General features: G+C 41.4%; 1 protein-coding gene across 1 annotated transcript; it reads right to left on the reverse strand.

Annotated features, from left to right (window-relative positions):
• Nucleotides 1-1,240: 1,240 nt before the first annotated feature.
• Nucleotides 1,241-16,623, reverse strand: LOC115416295 (oxidative stress-responsive serine-rich protein 1-like). The gene is given in 5 exon segments (XM_030130045.1): nucleotides 1,241-2,349; nucleotides 2,351-2,659; nucleotides 11,151-11,267; nucleotides 14,572-14,681; nucleotides 16,068-16,623. Coding segments are annotated over 4 exon segments (1,101 nt in total). The 5' UTR covers nucleotides 14,649-14,681; nucleotides 16,068-16,623; the 3' UTR covers nucleotides 1,241-1,751.
• Between the last annotated feature and the right edge of the window lie 380 nt (nucleotides 16,624-17,003).

Here is a 17,003-nt window from a genome sequence, read left to right on the forward strand (position 1 = left end):
TAGAGCAGTTTCTTTCAAGGTTTGAACATGGTCCAAAATTACCATTTTTGGAGCACATACTATAGCCTTACCATTTGAACACCAGCGGGGAGAGACAAATATTTAAATAAAGGTTGAAAATATCTTGAAACACCTCCAGAAATGAAAAGATGGGCATTTATATCGATCTAGAGAAGTTTTTAACCAGATTTGACCATGGTCCAAAATTACCCTTTTTGGAGCACATACTATCCTTACCATTTGAACACCAGGGGGTGCCAAAAAATATTTAAATAAAGCCTTAAAACACCTTGAAACACCTCCAGAAACATGTAGATAGGCATCTATAAAGATCTTGAGCACTTTTTAACCAGATTAGAAAATGGTGCAAAGTTAGCCTTTTCAGCGCACATACTATAGCCTTACCATTTGAACACTGGGGGGCCCCAACGAATATTTAAATAAAGGCTAAAAATATCTTGAAACACCTCCAGAAATGAAAAGAAGGGTATTTATACTGATCTAGAGAAGTTTTTAACCAGAACTGAACATGGTCCAAAATGAGCCTTTTTGGAGCACATACTATAGCCTTACCATTTGAACACTAGGGAGCGCTGATGAATGTTTGAACAAAGGCTCAAAAAATCTTTAAACACCTCAAAAAACGAATAGCTGGGCGTTTACAGTGATCTAGAACAGTTTTTTCCAGACCTGAACATGGTCCAAAATTACTCCTTTTGGAGCACCAGGGGGCACCAATGAATGTTTGAATAAAGTCTGAAAAAAACTTGAAACACTTCTAGAAACACATAAATGGGCATCTATAATGATCTAGAGCAGTTTTTAACCAGATTTGAAAATTATCTTGGTAAGATTTTTTGGACTCAGATTTTCCAGAGAATAAAGCAAAAAACAAACAACAAAAAACACTTGAATGAAGCAAAAAAAATCTTGAATTAAGGTAAAAAAAATTATCTTGAATTAAGCAAAAAAATCTTGAATTAAGGAAAAAAAAAATTTAAGCAAAAAAATCTTGAAATTAGTAAAAAAAAAAAAAACTTGAATTAAGCAAAAAAAAACAAAAACAACAGAAAACAAACTTGAATTAAGCAAAAAAATCTTGAATTAAGCTTATAGCTCTCGAGGATCAGGAACCCTAACCCTTATTTCGAGGTCTTCAAAACTTATGGATCAATTATGATACGTTTGGTGTTAAAGGGTTAATGCAGATGTGAAAGAACACAACAGCAGCTGAAACACGACCATTTCAACAAAATCTGCGTATTTATTGAGAGAAATTGAATCCAGACAGGTGACAGTTTCAGTGTCACAACAGCACAAACATAATCACACCTTTGCATATTCCTACGACAGTATCATGTCCTTCTGCACCAGAGCTTTGGCAACTGTGTATGTAAACGCAAAACTGTCCAAGTTACCCAGAGCAAGAAAAGAAGGAAGGGCTGAAACTGAAGACAAACAGGTGGAGGGAATGCACCCAGCAGATCGAGCCAAATGAGAGGGGGAGGGGCTCAAACAGGGGGCGGGGCGGGGGGGTTAGGGGGCATTTCAGCCTGGGTTCAAATGAATTTAATTTGTATTATTTCAGTTCCAACCTTCATGCCTGGTCTGTTTTTCTATCCACTACTGACATTCCTCATAAGCCGTCTGTTCCTCAATGACAGAAAAAAAAACCCTTAACCTTAACCTTAATAATTCCTTCTCTGATATAATAATAATAATAATAATAATAATAATCATATGTTTGTTTCTTAAGTGTACATCATCTCGGCCATGTGTGACATCTTCTTGGGGATGTATAGATAATACTCCATGTATCCGGAAAGGTCGTCTATTGTGATGTCGTCCACGTACGCTCGCGCCTGCTCCGAACACGAGCGAGGAGAGCCTGACGACGCCGGTGCTGACGCCGGCGACGCGCTCGTGTTGGGGTTGGCGGTGGTGCTGACAGTTCTGAGGGCGTCCCCGGGGCTCGCCAGGGTCCGCTCGCACTCGGAGATGACGTCGCGGAGGCCGGTGAAGGAGTACACCTCCACGTCGTTCCAGCCCACGTGTCGGGCCCGGCAGCGGCACTGAGGCTCCGCCTCCCGTTCAGGGTTTTCCGGCTGCGAATCGGAAGCCTTTGTGCGTGCGCAGGAGCAGGGGGGGCGGAGGCCCGGTGCCGTCCTGCTGCTGTTGGACAGCGCTCTGAAGTCAGAGGCTTCTGCAGCGCCTCCACGCTCCGCTCCGTCACAGGCACTTTTCTGCGGACCGCCGTCTTCGCTCGACCGCGCGTCTCCAGGGGGGGGTGGCGACGGTAGGAGCGGTAGCGGGGATCTGTGGTGAAGACGGCGTGGAACCGGCAGCTGCATCTATAACGCGTGTGTCGTACCTGGCGGAGGATCCGAAAACCAGAGGATGTGTCATGTGACTGTGCGTGCCTGGGGGGGGCAGGTCCGTATGGGCCGGGGGGGCGGCAGCTCTGGAGGACAGCGTTCTTCCGTCCACCGCAGGACAAGGCTCGGCCAGGTCAGGGACGGCCAGGCGCTGCTGCTTCAAACAGCCACTGGATGCTGTGGCGGCGCTGCAGTAGGTGAACTTAGGGGGGTGGAGGATGGGCGACTTGGACCTGCGACGGCGCTGCGTTCTGGACGCTCCTCTGGAACTTTTCCTACTGCATCTGAAGAACAAAAGGAGAGATCAGCAATGAGGGGAAAGACACAAAACAATGCATCGTATGAATTAGGGATGGAACCATTACCGGTATAATGATAAACAGCGGTAAAATCACAGACGGTTAGTATTAGCGTTTAAATTCTAATTCTCACGATAACTGTGTTTGATTACCACACTTTTAGGGGAGAAAACCCTCTGTTAAGATCTGCTTTAATGTCAAATATTTGAGTATAGTTTGAATTTATTACAATTTTAATTTTCTATACCCAGTATTTGAACCAATATTCACTTTTAAAGTCTGAAAAAGTTCGTTAAGCATCTGTGTGTTATTTATGCAATTAATTATATACATTTTTCAAATCGGATTTTATATATATTTCTGTATTTTCTGTCCTTTTGTGTAGGGGTAAAGTTTAAAAATAATAGACAGATAATATAGATGAAGTTGTGCTGAAAAAACAGATCCCAAACATGGGTATAGTAAACATTTGTTTCTATAGTATATAAAGGCCAAATCAAAAGGACTGAAAAACAGACAGAATAGACTCTGACCACTAAGGGTGAACATTGGAATGTTTCTGCAGCAGAAGGGACATTGGGACGATTATTTTATTTTATTGTTATTTTTTAAAAATACAACTTGGTTAAATTCTTTCAGTGTGTGTATTAGTACTTTTTGAACATTTTGAGCACAATTTCAATAATACAGCGATAATAATGATAACTGTGATAATTTTGGTCACAGTAACAGTGATCTGAAATGTTCATCTGGTTCCATCCTTAACTGTGACTGACTGTTTTTGGCTGGACAGCGTACATCAGGGTTATTACACCAAACAGAGTTCTGAACACTTTCCAGGTTCACAGATCAGTATGTACAGGTTTCTGCAGGCACCAGTAAATCTAATTTAATGTCCTTTTTAACGCCACTTTAAACACATTTAATGCCCATGTCCAACTGCACATACACTTTTATATATAGTTTTATTTATACATTTACTGTCCACAGGTTCTCAGTAGTTCCTCCTGCAATCACTTCTGCTCAAACTGGCATTTTTCCGTTTGTCCCACATCTGCTCATATTCCCTCCACTCTTTCACCACAGCATGAACACACAGACACCAAGGTTCGAATAGTTTTGGATTTTTCATTCTAGTTTAGTTTTATTTAGTTTTGACTTTTTTCTCTAATTCAGTTTGTTTTAATTAGTTTTTAGAGCAGGTTTGTTAGTTTTTATTAGATTTCGTTTTTTTCTACATGCTTAGTTTAGTTTTAGTTAAGTTTAGTTTAGTTGTAGTTCAGTGGTCTCTTTTCTCTTCTTCTCCGTCGTTGTATTCAAATAAATTCCAGACAGGACTCTGCTGCTTTCTCCCAACTTTAGTCTTTGGCTCGAAACGACAAGTGACGAGAAGTGACAGACCGTCAAGTGTTGTATGGTGACACTAGCTAAAATTGCTTGAGTGAAATAAATTGATTTCATACCAATCCGACATTGACAAAGATGAAAACAAAGGGAATTTGATCCATAATTTTTATCCGTTTTACAGTTAGTTTTATAAACACACAATACAGTTTCAGTTAGTTATCATTTTTTTCTTTTAATTATAGTTTTTATTTATTTCAGTTAACAAAAATGTTCTTACAATTCTAGTTTTCATCATTTGGTTAGTTTTCGTTAACGATAATAACCTTGGTTCACAGTACGTTACATTCCAAGCATCCGGTGTTGTGACTTCATTTATCGGCCATAAACAATAGTCAATTAAAGGCTTCCACCTGTCAATCATCACACTATACTTCTGATCAAAATGATTAAATGTTTATACAATCAAAATAAATTGTTTTCCATCAACTGTATTTAATTTTTTAATGCCCCTGGACATCAAATTTAATGCGTTTTAATGCCATGTAAGGCCTTAATTTTCACCAAATCTATTTAATGACTTTATATGCTTTTTAATGACCTGCAGAAACCCTGTGCATTGTCTTAAAGTATATTCATGTTTGAATTTTTTAAAAAGCCCCAAGCATTTGCTTAATATCTATTCGTCATGAGGAAACAGAATATGCACAGTTCACACAACCCATGAGCAATTTCAAGAGACACTTTAACATTCAATCATTCTTACAGTGTCCGGTATACAAGAGAGATGATCGAAAATGGTCAAAGTTGTCATATTTATGTTGATGATGAACTGACTGACTGTCACCCTTTAAAGGTGCAGGAGACTTTCAGGTCCAGTGTTTCCTCAGTTCTGTCCATCCTCAGTCATATCCTCAGTTTCACTGGTCCGTTCGTCTGTCTGTCATCCCTCAGCTGAATCTGTTCGTCTGTCTGTCATCCCTCAGCTGAATCTGTTCGTCTGTCATTCCTCAGCTGAATCTGTTCGTCTGTCATTCCTCAGCTGAATCTGTTCGTCTGTCTGTCATCCCTCAGCTGAATCTGTTCGTCTGTCTGTCATTCCTCAGCTGAATCTGTTCGTCTGTCTGTCATTCCTCAGCTGAATCTGTTTGTCTGTCTGTCATTCCTCAGCTGAATCTGTTCGTCTGTCTGTCATTCCTCAGCTGAATCTGTTCGTCTGTCTGTCATTCCTCAGCTGAATCTGTTCGTCTGTCTGTCATTCCTCAGCTGAATCTGTTCGTCTGTCATTCCTCAGCTGAATCTGTTCGTCTGTCTGTCATTCCTCAGCTGAATCTGTTCGTCTGTCTGTCATTCCTCAGCTGAATCTGTTCGTCTGTCATCCCTCAGCTGAATCTGTTTGTCTGTCTGTCATTCCTCAGCTGAATCTGTTCGTCTGTCTGTCATTCCTCAGCTGAATCTGTTCGTCTGTGTCATCCCTCAGCTGAATCTGTTCGTCTGTCTGTCATTCCTCAGCTGAATCTGTTCGTCTGTCTGTCATCCCTCAGCTGAATCTGTTCGTCTGTCTGTCATCCCTCAGCTGAATCTATTCGTCTGTCTGTCATTCCTCAGCTGAATCTGTTCGTCTGTCATCCCTCAGCTGAATCTGTTCGTCTGTCTGTCATCCCTCAGCTGAATCTGTTCGTCTGTGTCATCCCTCAGCTGAATCTGTTCGTCTGTCTGTCATTCCTCAGCTGAATCTGTTCGTCTGTCTGTCATCCCTCAGCTGAATCTGTTCGTCTGTCTGTCATCCCTCAGCTGAATCTATTCGTCTGTCTGTCATTCCTCAGCTGAATCTGTTCGTCTGTCTGTCATTCCTCAGCTGAATCTGTTCGTCTGTCATCCCTCAGCTGAATCTGTTCGTCTGTCTGTCATTCCTCAGCTGAATCTGTTCGTCTGTCTGTCATCCCTCAGCTGAATCTGTTTGTCTGTCTGTCATCCCTCAGCTGAATCTGTTTGTCTGTCTGTCATCCCTCAGCTGAATCTGTTCGTCTGTCTGTCATTCCTCAACTGAATCTGTTCGTCTGTCATCCCTCAGCTGAATCTGTTTGTCATTCCTCAGCTGAATCTGTTCGTCTGTCATTCCTCAGCTGAATCTGTTTGTCTGTCATCCCTCAGCTGAATCTGTTCGTCTGTCTGTCATCCCTCAGCTGAATCTGTTCGTCTGTCTGTCATCCCTCAGCTGAATCTGTTCGTCTGTGTCATCCCTCAGCTGAATCTGTTTGTCTGTCTGTCATCCCTCAGCTGAATCTGTTCGTCTGTCTGTCATCCCTCAGCTGAATCCGTTCGTCTGTCTGTCATTCCTCAGCTGAATCTGTTCGTCTGTCTGTCATCCCTCAGCTGAATCTGTTCGTCTGTCATCCCTCAGCTGAATCTGTTTGTCATTCCTCAGCTGAATCTGTTCGTCTGTCATTCCTCAGCTGAATCTGTTTGTCTGTCATCCCTCAGCTGAATCTGTTCGTCTGTCTGTCATTCCTCAGCTGAATCCGTTCGTCTGTCTGTCATTCCTCAGCTGAATCTGTTCGTCTGTCTGTCATTCCTCAGCTGAATCTGTTCGTCTGTCATCCCTCAGCTGAATCTGTTTGTCATTCCTCAGCTGAATCTGTTCGTCTGTCATTCCTCAGCTGAATCTGTTTGTCTGTCATCCCTCAGCTGAATCTGTTCGTCTGTCTGTCATTCCTCAGCTGAATCTGTTCGTCTGTCTGTCATCCCTCAGCTGAATCTGTTCGTCTGTCTGTCATCCCTCAGCTGAATCTGTTCGTCTGTGTCATCCCTCAGCTGAATCTGTTCGTCTGTCTGTCATTCCTCAGCTGAATCTGTTCGTCTGTGTCATCCCTCAGCTGAATCTGTTCGTCTGTCTGTCATTCCTCAGCTGAATCTGTTCGTCTGTCTGTCATCCCTCAGCTGAATCTGTTCGTCTGTCTGTCATTCCTCAGCTGAATCTGTTCGTCTGTCTGTCATTCCTCAGCTGAATCTGTTCGTCTGTCATCCCTCAGCTGAATCTGTTCGTCTGTCTGTCATTCCTCAGCTGAATCTGTTCGTCTGTCTGTCATCCCTCAGCTGAATCTGTTCGTCTGTCTGTCATCCCTCAGCTGAATCTGTTCGTCTGTCTGTCATTCCTCAGCTGAATCTGTTCGTCTGTGTCATCCCTCAGCTGAATCTGTTCGTCTGTCTGTCATCCCTCAGCTGAATCTGTTCGTCTGTGTCATCCCTCAGCTGAATCTGTTCGTCTGTCTGTCATTCCTCAGCTGAATCTGTTCGTCTGTGTCATCCCTCAGCTGAATCTGTTCGTCTGTCTGTCATTCCTCAGCTGAATCTGTTCGTCTGTCTGTCATCCCTCAGCTGAATCTGTTCGTCTGTCTGTCATTCCTCAGCTGAATCTGTTCGTCTGTCTGTCATTCCTCAGCTGAATCTGTTCGTCTGTCATCCCTCAGCTGAATCTGTTCGTCTGTCTGTCATTCCTCAGCTGAATCTGTTCGTCTGTCTGTCATCCCTCAGCTGAATCTGTTTGTCTGTCATCCCTCAGCTGAATCTGTTCGTCTGTGTCATCCCTCAGCTGAATCTGTTCGTCTGTCTGTCATCCCTCAGCTGAATCTGTTCGTCTGTCTGTCATCCCTCAGCTGAATCTGTTCGTCTGTCTGTCATTCCTCAGCTGAATCTGTTCGTCTGTGTCATCCCTCAGCTGAATCTGTTCGTCTGTCTGTCATCCCTCAGCTGAATCTGTTCGTCTGTCTGTCATCCCTCAGCTGAATCTGTTCGTCTGTCATCCCTCAGCTGAATCTGTTCGTCTGTCATCCCTCAGCTGAATCTGTTCGTCTGTCTGTCATCCCTCAGCTGAATCTGTTCGTCTGTCTGTCATCCCTCAGCTGAATCTGTTCGTCTGTCTGTCATCCCTCAGCTGAATCTGTTCGTCTGTCTGTCATTCCTCAGCTGAATCTGTTCGTCTGTCATCCCTCAGCTGAATCTGTTCGTCTGTCATCCCTCAGCTGAATCTGTTCGTCTGTCATTCCTCAGCTGAATCTGTTCGTCTGTCTGTCATTCCTCAGCTGAATCTGTTCGTCTGTCATCCCTCAGCTGAATCTGTTTGTCATTCCTCAGCTGAATCTGTTCGTCTGTCATTCCTCAGCTGAATCTGTTCGTCTGTCATCCCTCAGCTGAATCTGTTTGTCTGTCTGTCATCCCTCAGCTGAATCTGTTTGTCATTCCTCAGCTGAATCTGTTTGTCTGTCATCCCTCAGCTGAATCTGTTCGTCTGTCTGTCATCCCTCAGCTGAATCTGTTTGTCATCCCTCAGCTGAATCTGTTCGTCTGTCTGTCATTCCTCAGCTGAATCTGTTCGTCTGTCATTCCTCAGCTGAATCTGTTCGTCTGTCATCCCTCAGCTGAATCTGTTTGTCATTCCTCAGCTGAATCTGTTCGTCTGTCATTCCTCAGCTGAATCTGTTTGTCTGTCATTCCTCAGCTGAATCTGTTTGTCTGTCATCCCTCAGCTGAATCTGTTCGTCTGTCTGTCATTCCTCAGCTGAATCTGTTCGTCTGTCTGTCATCCCTCAGCTGAATCTGTTCGTCTGTCTGTCATCCCTCAGCTGAATCTCTTCCTCATGCTGAATAGTTTCATAGTTCCATCCACCACAAACAGTCCATGTGTTTACATTCAGAGTCAGGAGGAACTGGGGCATCTGAGGAAGTTTGCCATGACGTGCATTGTGGGAAACTTCGGTTCTCTCCGCTGTCTGACAGCAGCAGCTGGAACAGACATGAGGTGGAAACGGCAGGAGCTCCCTTCCCTCTATGCCACAGGTGTCAAACATGCGCCCCGGGGGCCAAATCCGGCCCCACCAAAGGGTCCAGTCCGGCCCGTGAGATGATTTTGTGAAATGCAAAAATGACACTGAAGAAATTAACAATCAATAGTGTAAAAATCATTTTATTTCAGGTTCCATACAGACACCTATAAACCATTCATTCATTTTCTGAACCTGCTTTATCCTCACTAGGGTCACGGGGGCGGAGCCTATCCCAGCTACGTACAGGTGAAGGCCGGGTTCACCCTGGACATGTGACCAGTTCATCACAGACTGAACATATAGAGACAAACACACTGTCACATTCACACCTATGGGGGATTTAGATGAACCCATGAACCTATCACAGCATGTGTTTGGATGGTGGGAGGAGCCAGAGGACCAGAGAGAACCCACACAGACACGAGGAGAACATGCAAACTTCACACAGAAAGGTCCCACCCCCATGGACTGGTGTTGGAATGGAACCGTGGACCTTCTTTATGTGAGGCACCAGGTCTATCCACTGCATCACTGTGTCGCCCAAACCCCTGATAAACCAATCAGATCTTAACTGGGTCAGACCAGAAAAATACTATCACAATCTATAAATAATAACTGCTGATTTTATCTTTGTTTTACTCCATCCATCCATCCATTATCCACCGCTTATCCGGGGCCGGGTTGCGGGGGTAACAGTCTAAGCAGGGATGCCCAGACTTCCCTCTCCCCAGACACCTCCTCCAGCTCTTCCGGGGGGACCCCGAGGCGTTCCCAGGCCAGCCCACAGACATAGTCTCTCCAACGTGTCCTGGGTCTTCCCCGAGGTCTCCTCCCGGTGGGACATGCCCGGAACACCTCCCCAGGGAGGCGTCCAGGAGGCATCCCAAACAGATGCCTGAGCCACCTCAGCTGGCCCTTTGTTTTAGTGTAAAAAGTAAAATTACATGAAAGTGTTTACATTAACAAATAATCATTTTACAAAAACTGCGAATAACCTGAAGAAATAAGAACAATGTGAAATGTCTTGAGACAAGTAAATGCAATTTTATCAATATTCTACCTGTTACTAAATGTTTTGTGTATCTGTAATTGTAATGTAAGTTGTAACGCATATGTGTAAATGATAAACTGAAGCAGAGTATTGTTAAAACTGCACTTGTTTTTCTTAAGACATTTCATGTTGTTCACGTTATTCAGATTTTTAGGGAAATATTGTCGATGTAAACATTACCATAACGTAATTTTACTTTTTTCACTGGCTAAAATTACACTTATTTTTCTTAAGAAATTTCATTTTTTCCAGGTTATTCACATTTTTTTTCGTTTGGATAGTTTATAAAAGTATGTATTTTCATAATTTAATGTTTTGGGTTTGTTTTGCACTAAAACAAAGACAAAACTTGGAGTTGTCATTATTTCTAGGTTATGATGTTATTATTTTTGGTTCGGCCCACTGCAGATCATATTGGGGTGAATGTGGAACCTGAACGAAAATGATTTTGACAGCTCTTCTCTATGCATATTCCTCCAGCCGTTTCCGCGTCGTGTTTGTTTCATCCATATAATACCATATGCTGGCGCTGCTGCTGTCAGGCAGTTGCATGAACCTTCGTTGCCCACAATGCACGTCACGACAAAATTGCTCAGATGCCCAGTTCCTCCTGACTCTGTTTGTAAACACGTTTGTTTGTGGTGGATGGAACTAAGAAACTGTTCAGCATGAGGAAGAGATTCAGCTGAGGGATGACAGACAGACGAACAGACCAATGAGACTGAGGAGAGGACTGAGGATGGACAGGAAAGTCTCCTGCACCTGTAACGCTTCCTGTTGAAGGCTGCTGTCACTCACATTCCAGCATCAGTGACATAAATTTGCAAAGAAACATAAAAGTCCACCTCTTCAACTTGAAATTAATATGTGTGTTATCTTTTGGTTAGAGATCAGTTGGTTCATTTGCATATGAAGCAGAGATTTCAGTTCCAATCCCAAACAATCACTGAAAGCACATTCAGACAGTCCTTCCCCCCCAGGTGAGAACAGACCGACATACAGGTGTTCTGGATGTTCATACAACGTCTGAACAGGGCCAATGTTCTATATACAGTAATTCTTCTTTTATCTGTTTATTTCTTTGTATTTTATGGATTGTCTGTCTTATCTTGTTGTACAGTGTCCTTGGGTGTCTTGAAAGGTGCTTATAAATAAAATGTATTATTATTATTATTATTATTATTATTATTATTATTAATGTGAAACTGAAACCTTTATTTTAGGAGACCGTTTATGTCCTAACAGGGATGGAACCTACCCGTGCCAGTTGTCTTTTGTGCAGCCCAGTTTGGGTTTAGCCCCGCCTGTGTCCAGACAAGCCCGTGATGCTCCTCTGGGAGCAGACGCCTCTGAAGCGCTTACAGCTGCAGGTAAACTGGAAAGAAGAAGAAAAACACCATCACTTTAAATGAACGTTGTCACATATAAACCACCACGGCCCAGCATTCAAACAAATACACAAAAATCTGTTTGAACAAGAATACACTGGTTCTTATTTGATGTGCCACCTGAAATTAAAATAATTATCTAAAGTTCACACAATATAGAGCTACACAATAATCAGCCTGGAATCACAATGTTAGCTCATGCAAGTATATGATCATAAAACCCTGCAATTTAATAGAAGATTTTAATTTAGGGACACTTGTACTTCATTTTCTACTATGTTAAGCCTTTCATGCATGAATTATGAGAACCTTCGTCAAGATTTTTTTCCTGATAGTTTTTATTCCTCGGTAGGCATGAAAAAAAAAACAAAAAAACAATTTAAGTTTTTTTAATGAACCTACTTTTCAAAATGTCCACTCAGCTCCATACTATGCATTTAAGTTTTGAAGCAAAGAAACATGTATTTAAAACCCATTATCAGGAAGTGATAAACTGTGTGACAACTACTAAATAAAAAACATTTTTCACGCTGCTAATCTGATGTTTTCTCATATTTTAACATACTCTGATACTAGTTGTTACTCACTTCATGGAGGTAATATGCAAAAAAAAAAAAAAAAAAAAAAAAAAAAAAAGAAAAAGCTTTTTGTTTAAGAAAACTGTTAATTACAGTTTAATAACAATCCACAACTGATTTACACTAAAACATATCACTGCAGATTAGGTTTATCAAGAACAGCAAAGTTACAGCAATGGTATCCGTTGCAGAGTATGGGATGATGCATGAGTGTCCACTGTGTTGGCTAAAACAACAAAACCTGTGAATATACAAGAGAATAGCTGTAGAATAGCTGTCTATTGTAGTGACCAATATGCATGAAAGGGGTAAGTTTATATGTTTGAGTTGAAAAAAACACACCCATTTCAAAATGATGAAATGATGATGAGTATTTTGTACAACTTACCTCATGCCCTAGTACATAGACTCAAACTGAACATTGGAATCCTGTCTACTACAGTCCCAACAGAACCAAACCGTGCAGCCCTTGTTGGAGCCCAAATACATTTTAATTTGTTTCTTTTTCTTTTTTGTTTTGACCTTAGTTTCATAATCGTTTGTGGCTGTGTCTGTGATGATCCGCACATGTGCAGTTCATCATGAGTGTTGGTATGTTACATATACCTGCTGTGTGAGGTGGGCGGGGTGTGTTTAAGGACCGCCCCAAACTATTTTCTGACCGTGAGCCACCGAGTAAATTCAGTTGTTTGGTGTTTTCAGTGTTTTTTATATGTTAAACCGCCTATTTTGTTTATTTCTAGAGTATATAGAACAACCATTGTGATCTATAATGATCGCTTGGACTGGATATTTGTCGGTAAATGGACTGACAGATCCAAGGACAAAGAAAACTGTCTTGACATTCATTCATGCACGCGTCAAAATATACACCAGGTTGAACCCTTCCACACCACAGGGTCAAAACACAGTAATGTCCCACCAGAGAGCAAACTTTAATTGATTAGCATTCCAATATTTATTTCAATATAAAGTAGCTCCTTGTTTTGGATAATCCCTTATGGTCCAACTAAAGCAAAAAATGATTTATTTCAATATAAAGTAGCTCCTTGTTTTGGATAATCCCTTATGGTCCAACTAAAGCAAAAAATGAATTTAAAAGTAAAAATAGCGGTCATTTAGCAACCAGTGGCGGCTGCTCGTCTTTCAGACAGGGGAAGCTCATTGTCGGCTTACATCAAAAAAAAAAAAAAAAAAAAGTCAAGTTATTTAAACATACATTCGGCCCTCCGTTCCTTTTTAAGAAAATAGTCAGTGACCTTATCATACCAAGTAGGTGTCTTTTCCAGGGACTGGACCAGTGTCCTCTCTGCTTAGATTGCCTTGGCCCATTGTGTTGCAGGTGTAAGACTTCAGCCTTTTTAAACTACAGATGCTCCTTTCACTCCGACCTAGCCAACAGTTTGATTGATTTAACTATCTACAAAACGATAATAAACTCAAACAAGAAATGATTAAATTATGTGACTGAAACAAGAAAACAGTGAAATTATGTTAAATTGAAACAAGGAAGTACAATGAGTGTGTTTTATTTACAGTGCAAGAAATGAACGAGTAATTTCGTAGTGGTTTCTCTCTCTCTTTCACAGCAGAATGTGCGACGGTATTAAATTGAACTGTCAGTGAAGGAGTAGATCTGAAAACAGCTGTCAATCAAACGGGATTCAGCCTTTCGACTGATCCTCCAATCAGCACGTGGGATTCTGGCGTCCAGCCTGGCCGAGCTCCGCCCACAGCTCCATTCACCCCCAGAGACGCCCGGCGTCCGGGGGCGGGACAACATCGTGGCATTTATCCAATTACCGTCCAGTTTTGAGGCAATGAAAAAAACTGTTCCACTCAGTCCCATTGAAGCCCAGAGACGCCCGCAGTCTACAGACAAATGCACTGAGCAGAGATGGAGGAGAAAACAGCGCAACGGGAATGTATGAGAAGTGAACAACATCGTGTCGTTGATTTGTGATAAAGCTGATTTGAACGAACTCATCTTTAAGATGAACGTGTTCTAACACATTTATAGTCAATAAAATGTCAACACAACCGTACATATTTAACCATTTAATTTTCGTAATTTTAGGGGAAGCCGGGCCTCCCTTGCAGTCTATGAGAAATCGCCACTGTTAGCAACACTAATCTGTCAAATTTTCTCTAAAATGTCCCGTCAGAGATTTTTCGAATATCGAGTTTTGGAACCTTTAGTACAGGGCTGTCCAACCCTGGTCCTGGAGAGCCACTATCCTGCATGTTTTAGATGTTTCCCTCTTCCAACACACCTGATTCAAAGGATAAGCCCATCATCAATTTCTGCAGAAGACCGATAACAACCATCAGGTGAACTGGAAGAGGGAAACGTCTAAAACATGCAGGACAGTGGCTCTCCAGGACCAGGGTTGGATAGCCCTGCTATAGCAGTAGCTACAGGTAAAGCCACTACAGCCCTAACAGAATGAAACAATGACCCATGATCTAACGCTACACAATAAAGAGTATTTCACCCGTTCATTCTTGCCTGTTACTGAAGGGAATTGAAAAAGCCCTTTAATAGTTTCATAAATATGAAAGACGAATAGTAACCATGTGTATGTTAACAGTTACACTAAAAACATTCTGAAGCATTTCACAACATGTAGTCAGAATGAAAATGTTACATCTGACAGAGTCAGAGAACATGTTTCCACACACGAACATAAAGACCAGAGTCATTGTTATTTACCTTTCAGCATCCACCCTCAGCTTCTTAAAGGCTGACTGCAGTGTTTCATCCTCACAGTCCTTTCCTCCTGCCTCCATGTTGGGAGGAGGCTGCTCTGACCAGCCACCCAGCTGAAACACAGACACACAACAATCATTTATATAACTGATGTATTCATTTACACTTGTAGTACAACCATTAGACAGAGGTCAAGCATTAAACCCCACAGATGTGACCTGGATCTGTGTATTCAGTGACTGTTTTCACATGTAGGATTAAGACTGGCACTGATGGAAAAACAAACACCCCCAGGCCGCACACCAGAATCAAGGTTATTATTGTTAATGAAAACTAACAAAATGACCAAAACTAGAATTGTACAAACATTTTTGTTAACTGAAATAAATAAAAACTATCATTAAAAGGAAAAAAAAAAACCATAACTAACTGAAACTGTATTGTGTGTTTACAAAACTAACTAAGACGGATAAAAATTATGGATGAAATTCCCTTTGTTTTCATCTTTGTCAATGTCAGATTGATATAAAATCAATTTATTTCCCTAAAGCAATTTTAGCTGCTGGCACCATATGATATTTAAAGGTCTGTCACTTCTCGCCACTTGTTGTTTAGTCGTCTTCTGGTCCCCGCTCTACCTGGAAACATGGAAACTAAAGTTGGGAGAAAGCTGCAGAGTCCTGTCTGGGATTTATTTGAATACGACGGTGAAGAAGATAAAAGATATAAAGAAACTAAAACCTAAACTAAAACTAAGCAATTAGAAAAAAAAGAAAACTAATAAAAACTATTAAACCTGCTCTAAAAACTAATTAAAACTAACTGAATTAGAGAAAAAAAAAAGTCAAAACTAAATAAAACTAAACTATAATGAAAAATCCAAAACTATTATAACACTGACTACAATGCCTGAAAAGTAACTAAATAATGGTGATTTCCCATGTGAAACTATATTAAAACAAGGCAATGCAAGGCAAGGCAGATTTATTAGTATAGCACAATTCATACACAGGGCAATTCACAGTGCTTTACAAAACTGGAAAAGAGACAGGTTAAAAACGCACAATTACAATTCAAACATAATCAATAACACATAAAACAAACGGAATAACACAGTTGAATCCACCCATCGTTCCTGTGTTTGTTTCGTTCCTCAGATGTCCTGTTTAGTACTGGCCAAGCGCGTGACAAACACACTGACGTGGATAAATAATATAGAAGTATCTGAGCCATGAATTTAGTCGAAACAACACTAATGTTTGACATTTCACGTCTGAAAGAAGTGTGACAGTCACATGTAATAATCTATGATCAAAAAACACTGACACCAGTCGATCCCAGTGCTTGTAAACAGTGCATTTCATAAGCACTCCCACCCTGGTGGCTAATGCTAGCAAAATACATTAGCCGCTAAGCTAACTGGCTAACTGGTAACAAGACGATAATTGACACGAAGCTAACACTCAGAAAACTCACAGAACACAGGAGGTGATACTTACGGTTCAGGATATCCTGGTCGCAATAAAGAGAGATATGCCCAGAGCATATAGCGTCTTTCAGTCACAAAAAGGCCTTCGGATTTCACCAGCCAGCGAAGCTAGCGACAAATAAGGGAAGCTAACGGGACTGGCTAGCTTAGGTTAGCTTCACAGGCTAACTCTGTGCGACGGTCTCCGCAAAAACACGAACGGCTGCCTTATTAAAGGGCTTCACATGGGCGATTATACTTGTATCACAAAATCCACAGCGAAGTATAATCTCTCCCTTACAGAAGCAGACATGAACCAGGCGGATGACAGCTTAATTCCAGACTTTTCTTTTCCTTCTCCTCACTCTTGTTTACAGTCACAGCATTAGCAGTGACTCTGCAACAACCACTGCGCATGCGCAGCCCCACTGACGTACACAGCCAGAAAAAACCCAGCCTACGTCACTGTTTTTACTATATGTACTTTTCCATTCATGTGATAAATGTGACTTCACTGTAGTATATTTAACACACACAACATACCGACCAAAACACCCCTGTGTGTCCATGTGTGTGTTTGGACATGACATAGTTTGTTTCATGGACACAAAAAGTGAATTGGGAACAGAGTATGACGTCATCGTTATATAACAGACACCCAGAAAGCCTTGTGCTGCGGTGAACACAGAAAATTAGATCCATATGAGAAGGACTGTTGTCTCAGACACTTTTTTTTCCTCCAATGATTAAAATATAAACCATGATAAAATAAATAACAATCCTATCTGTAATAATGGATATTCATTCATTCAAGCTTTATTATTATTATTATTATTATTATTATTATTATTATTATTATTATTATTGTTGTTGTTATTGTTGTTGTTGTTGTTGCTGTTTTTATTACAAAAAAGAGTAATACGAATCCTGTCTAATGTTAATTTCAGGGAACATACAAATGAGTTGT

Source organism: Sphaeramia orbicularis, unplaced genomic scaffold (genome assembly GCF_902148855.1).
Source record: "Sphaeramia orbicularis unplaced genomic scaffold, fSphaOr1.1, whole genome shotgun sequence".
Taxonomy (NCBI): domain Eukaryota; kingdom Metazoa; phylum Chordata; class Actinopteri; order Kurtiformes; family Apogonidae; genus Sphaeramia; species Sphaeramia orbicularis.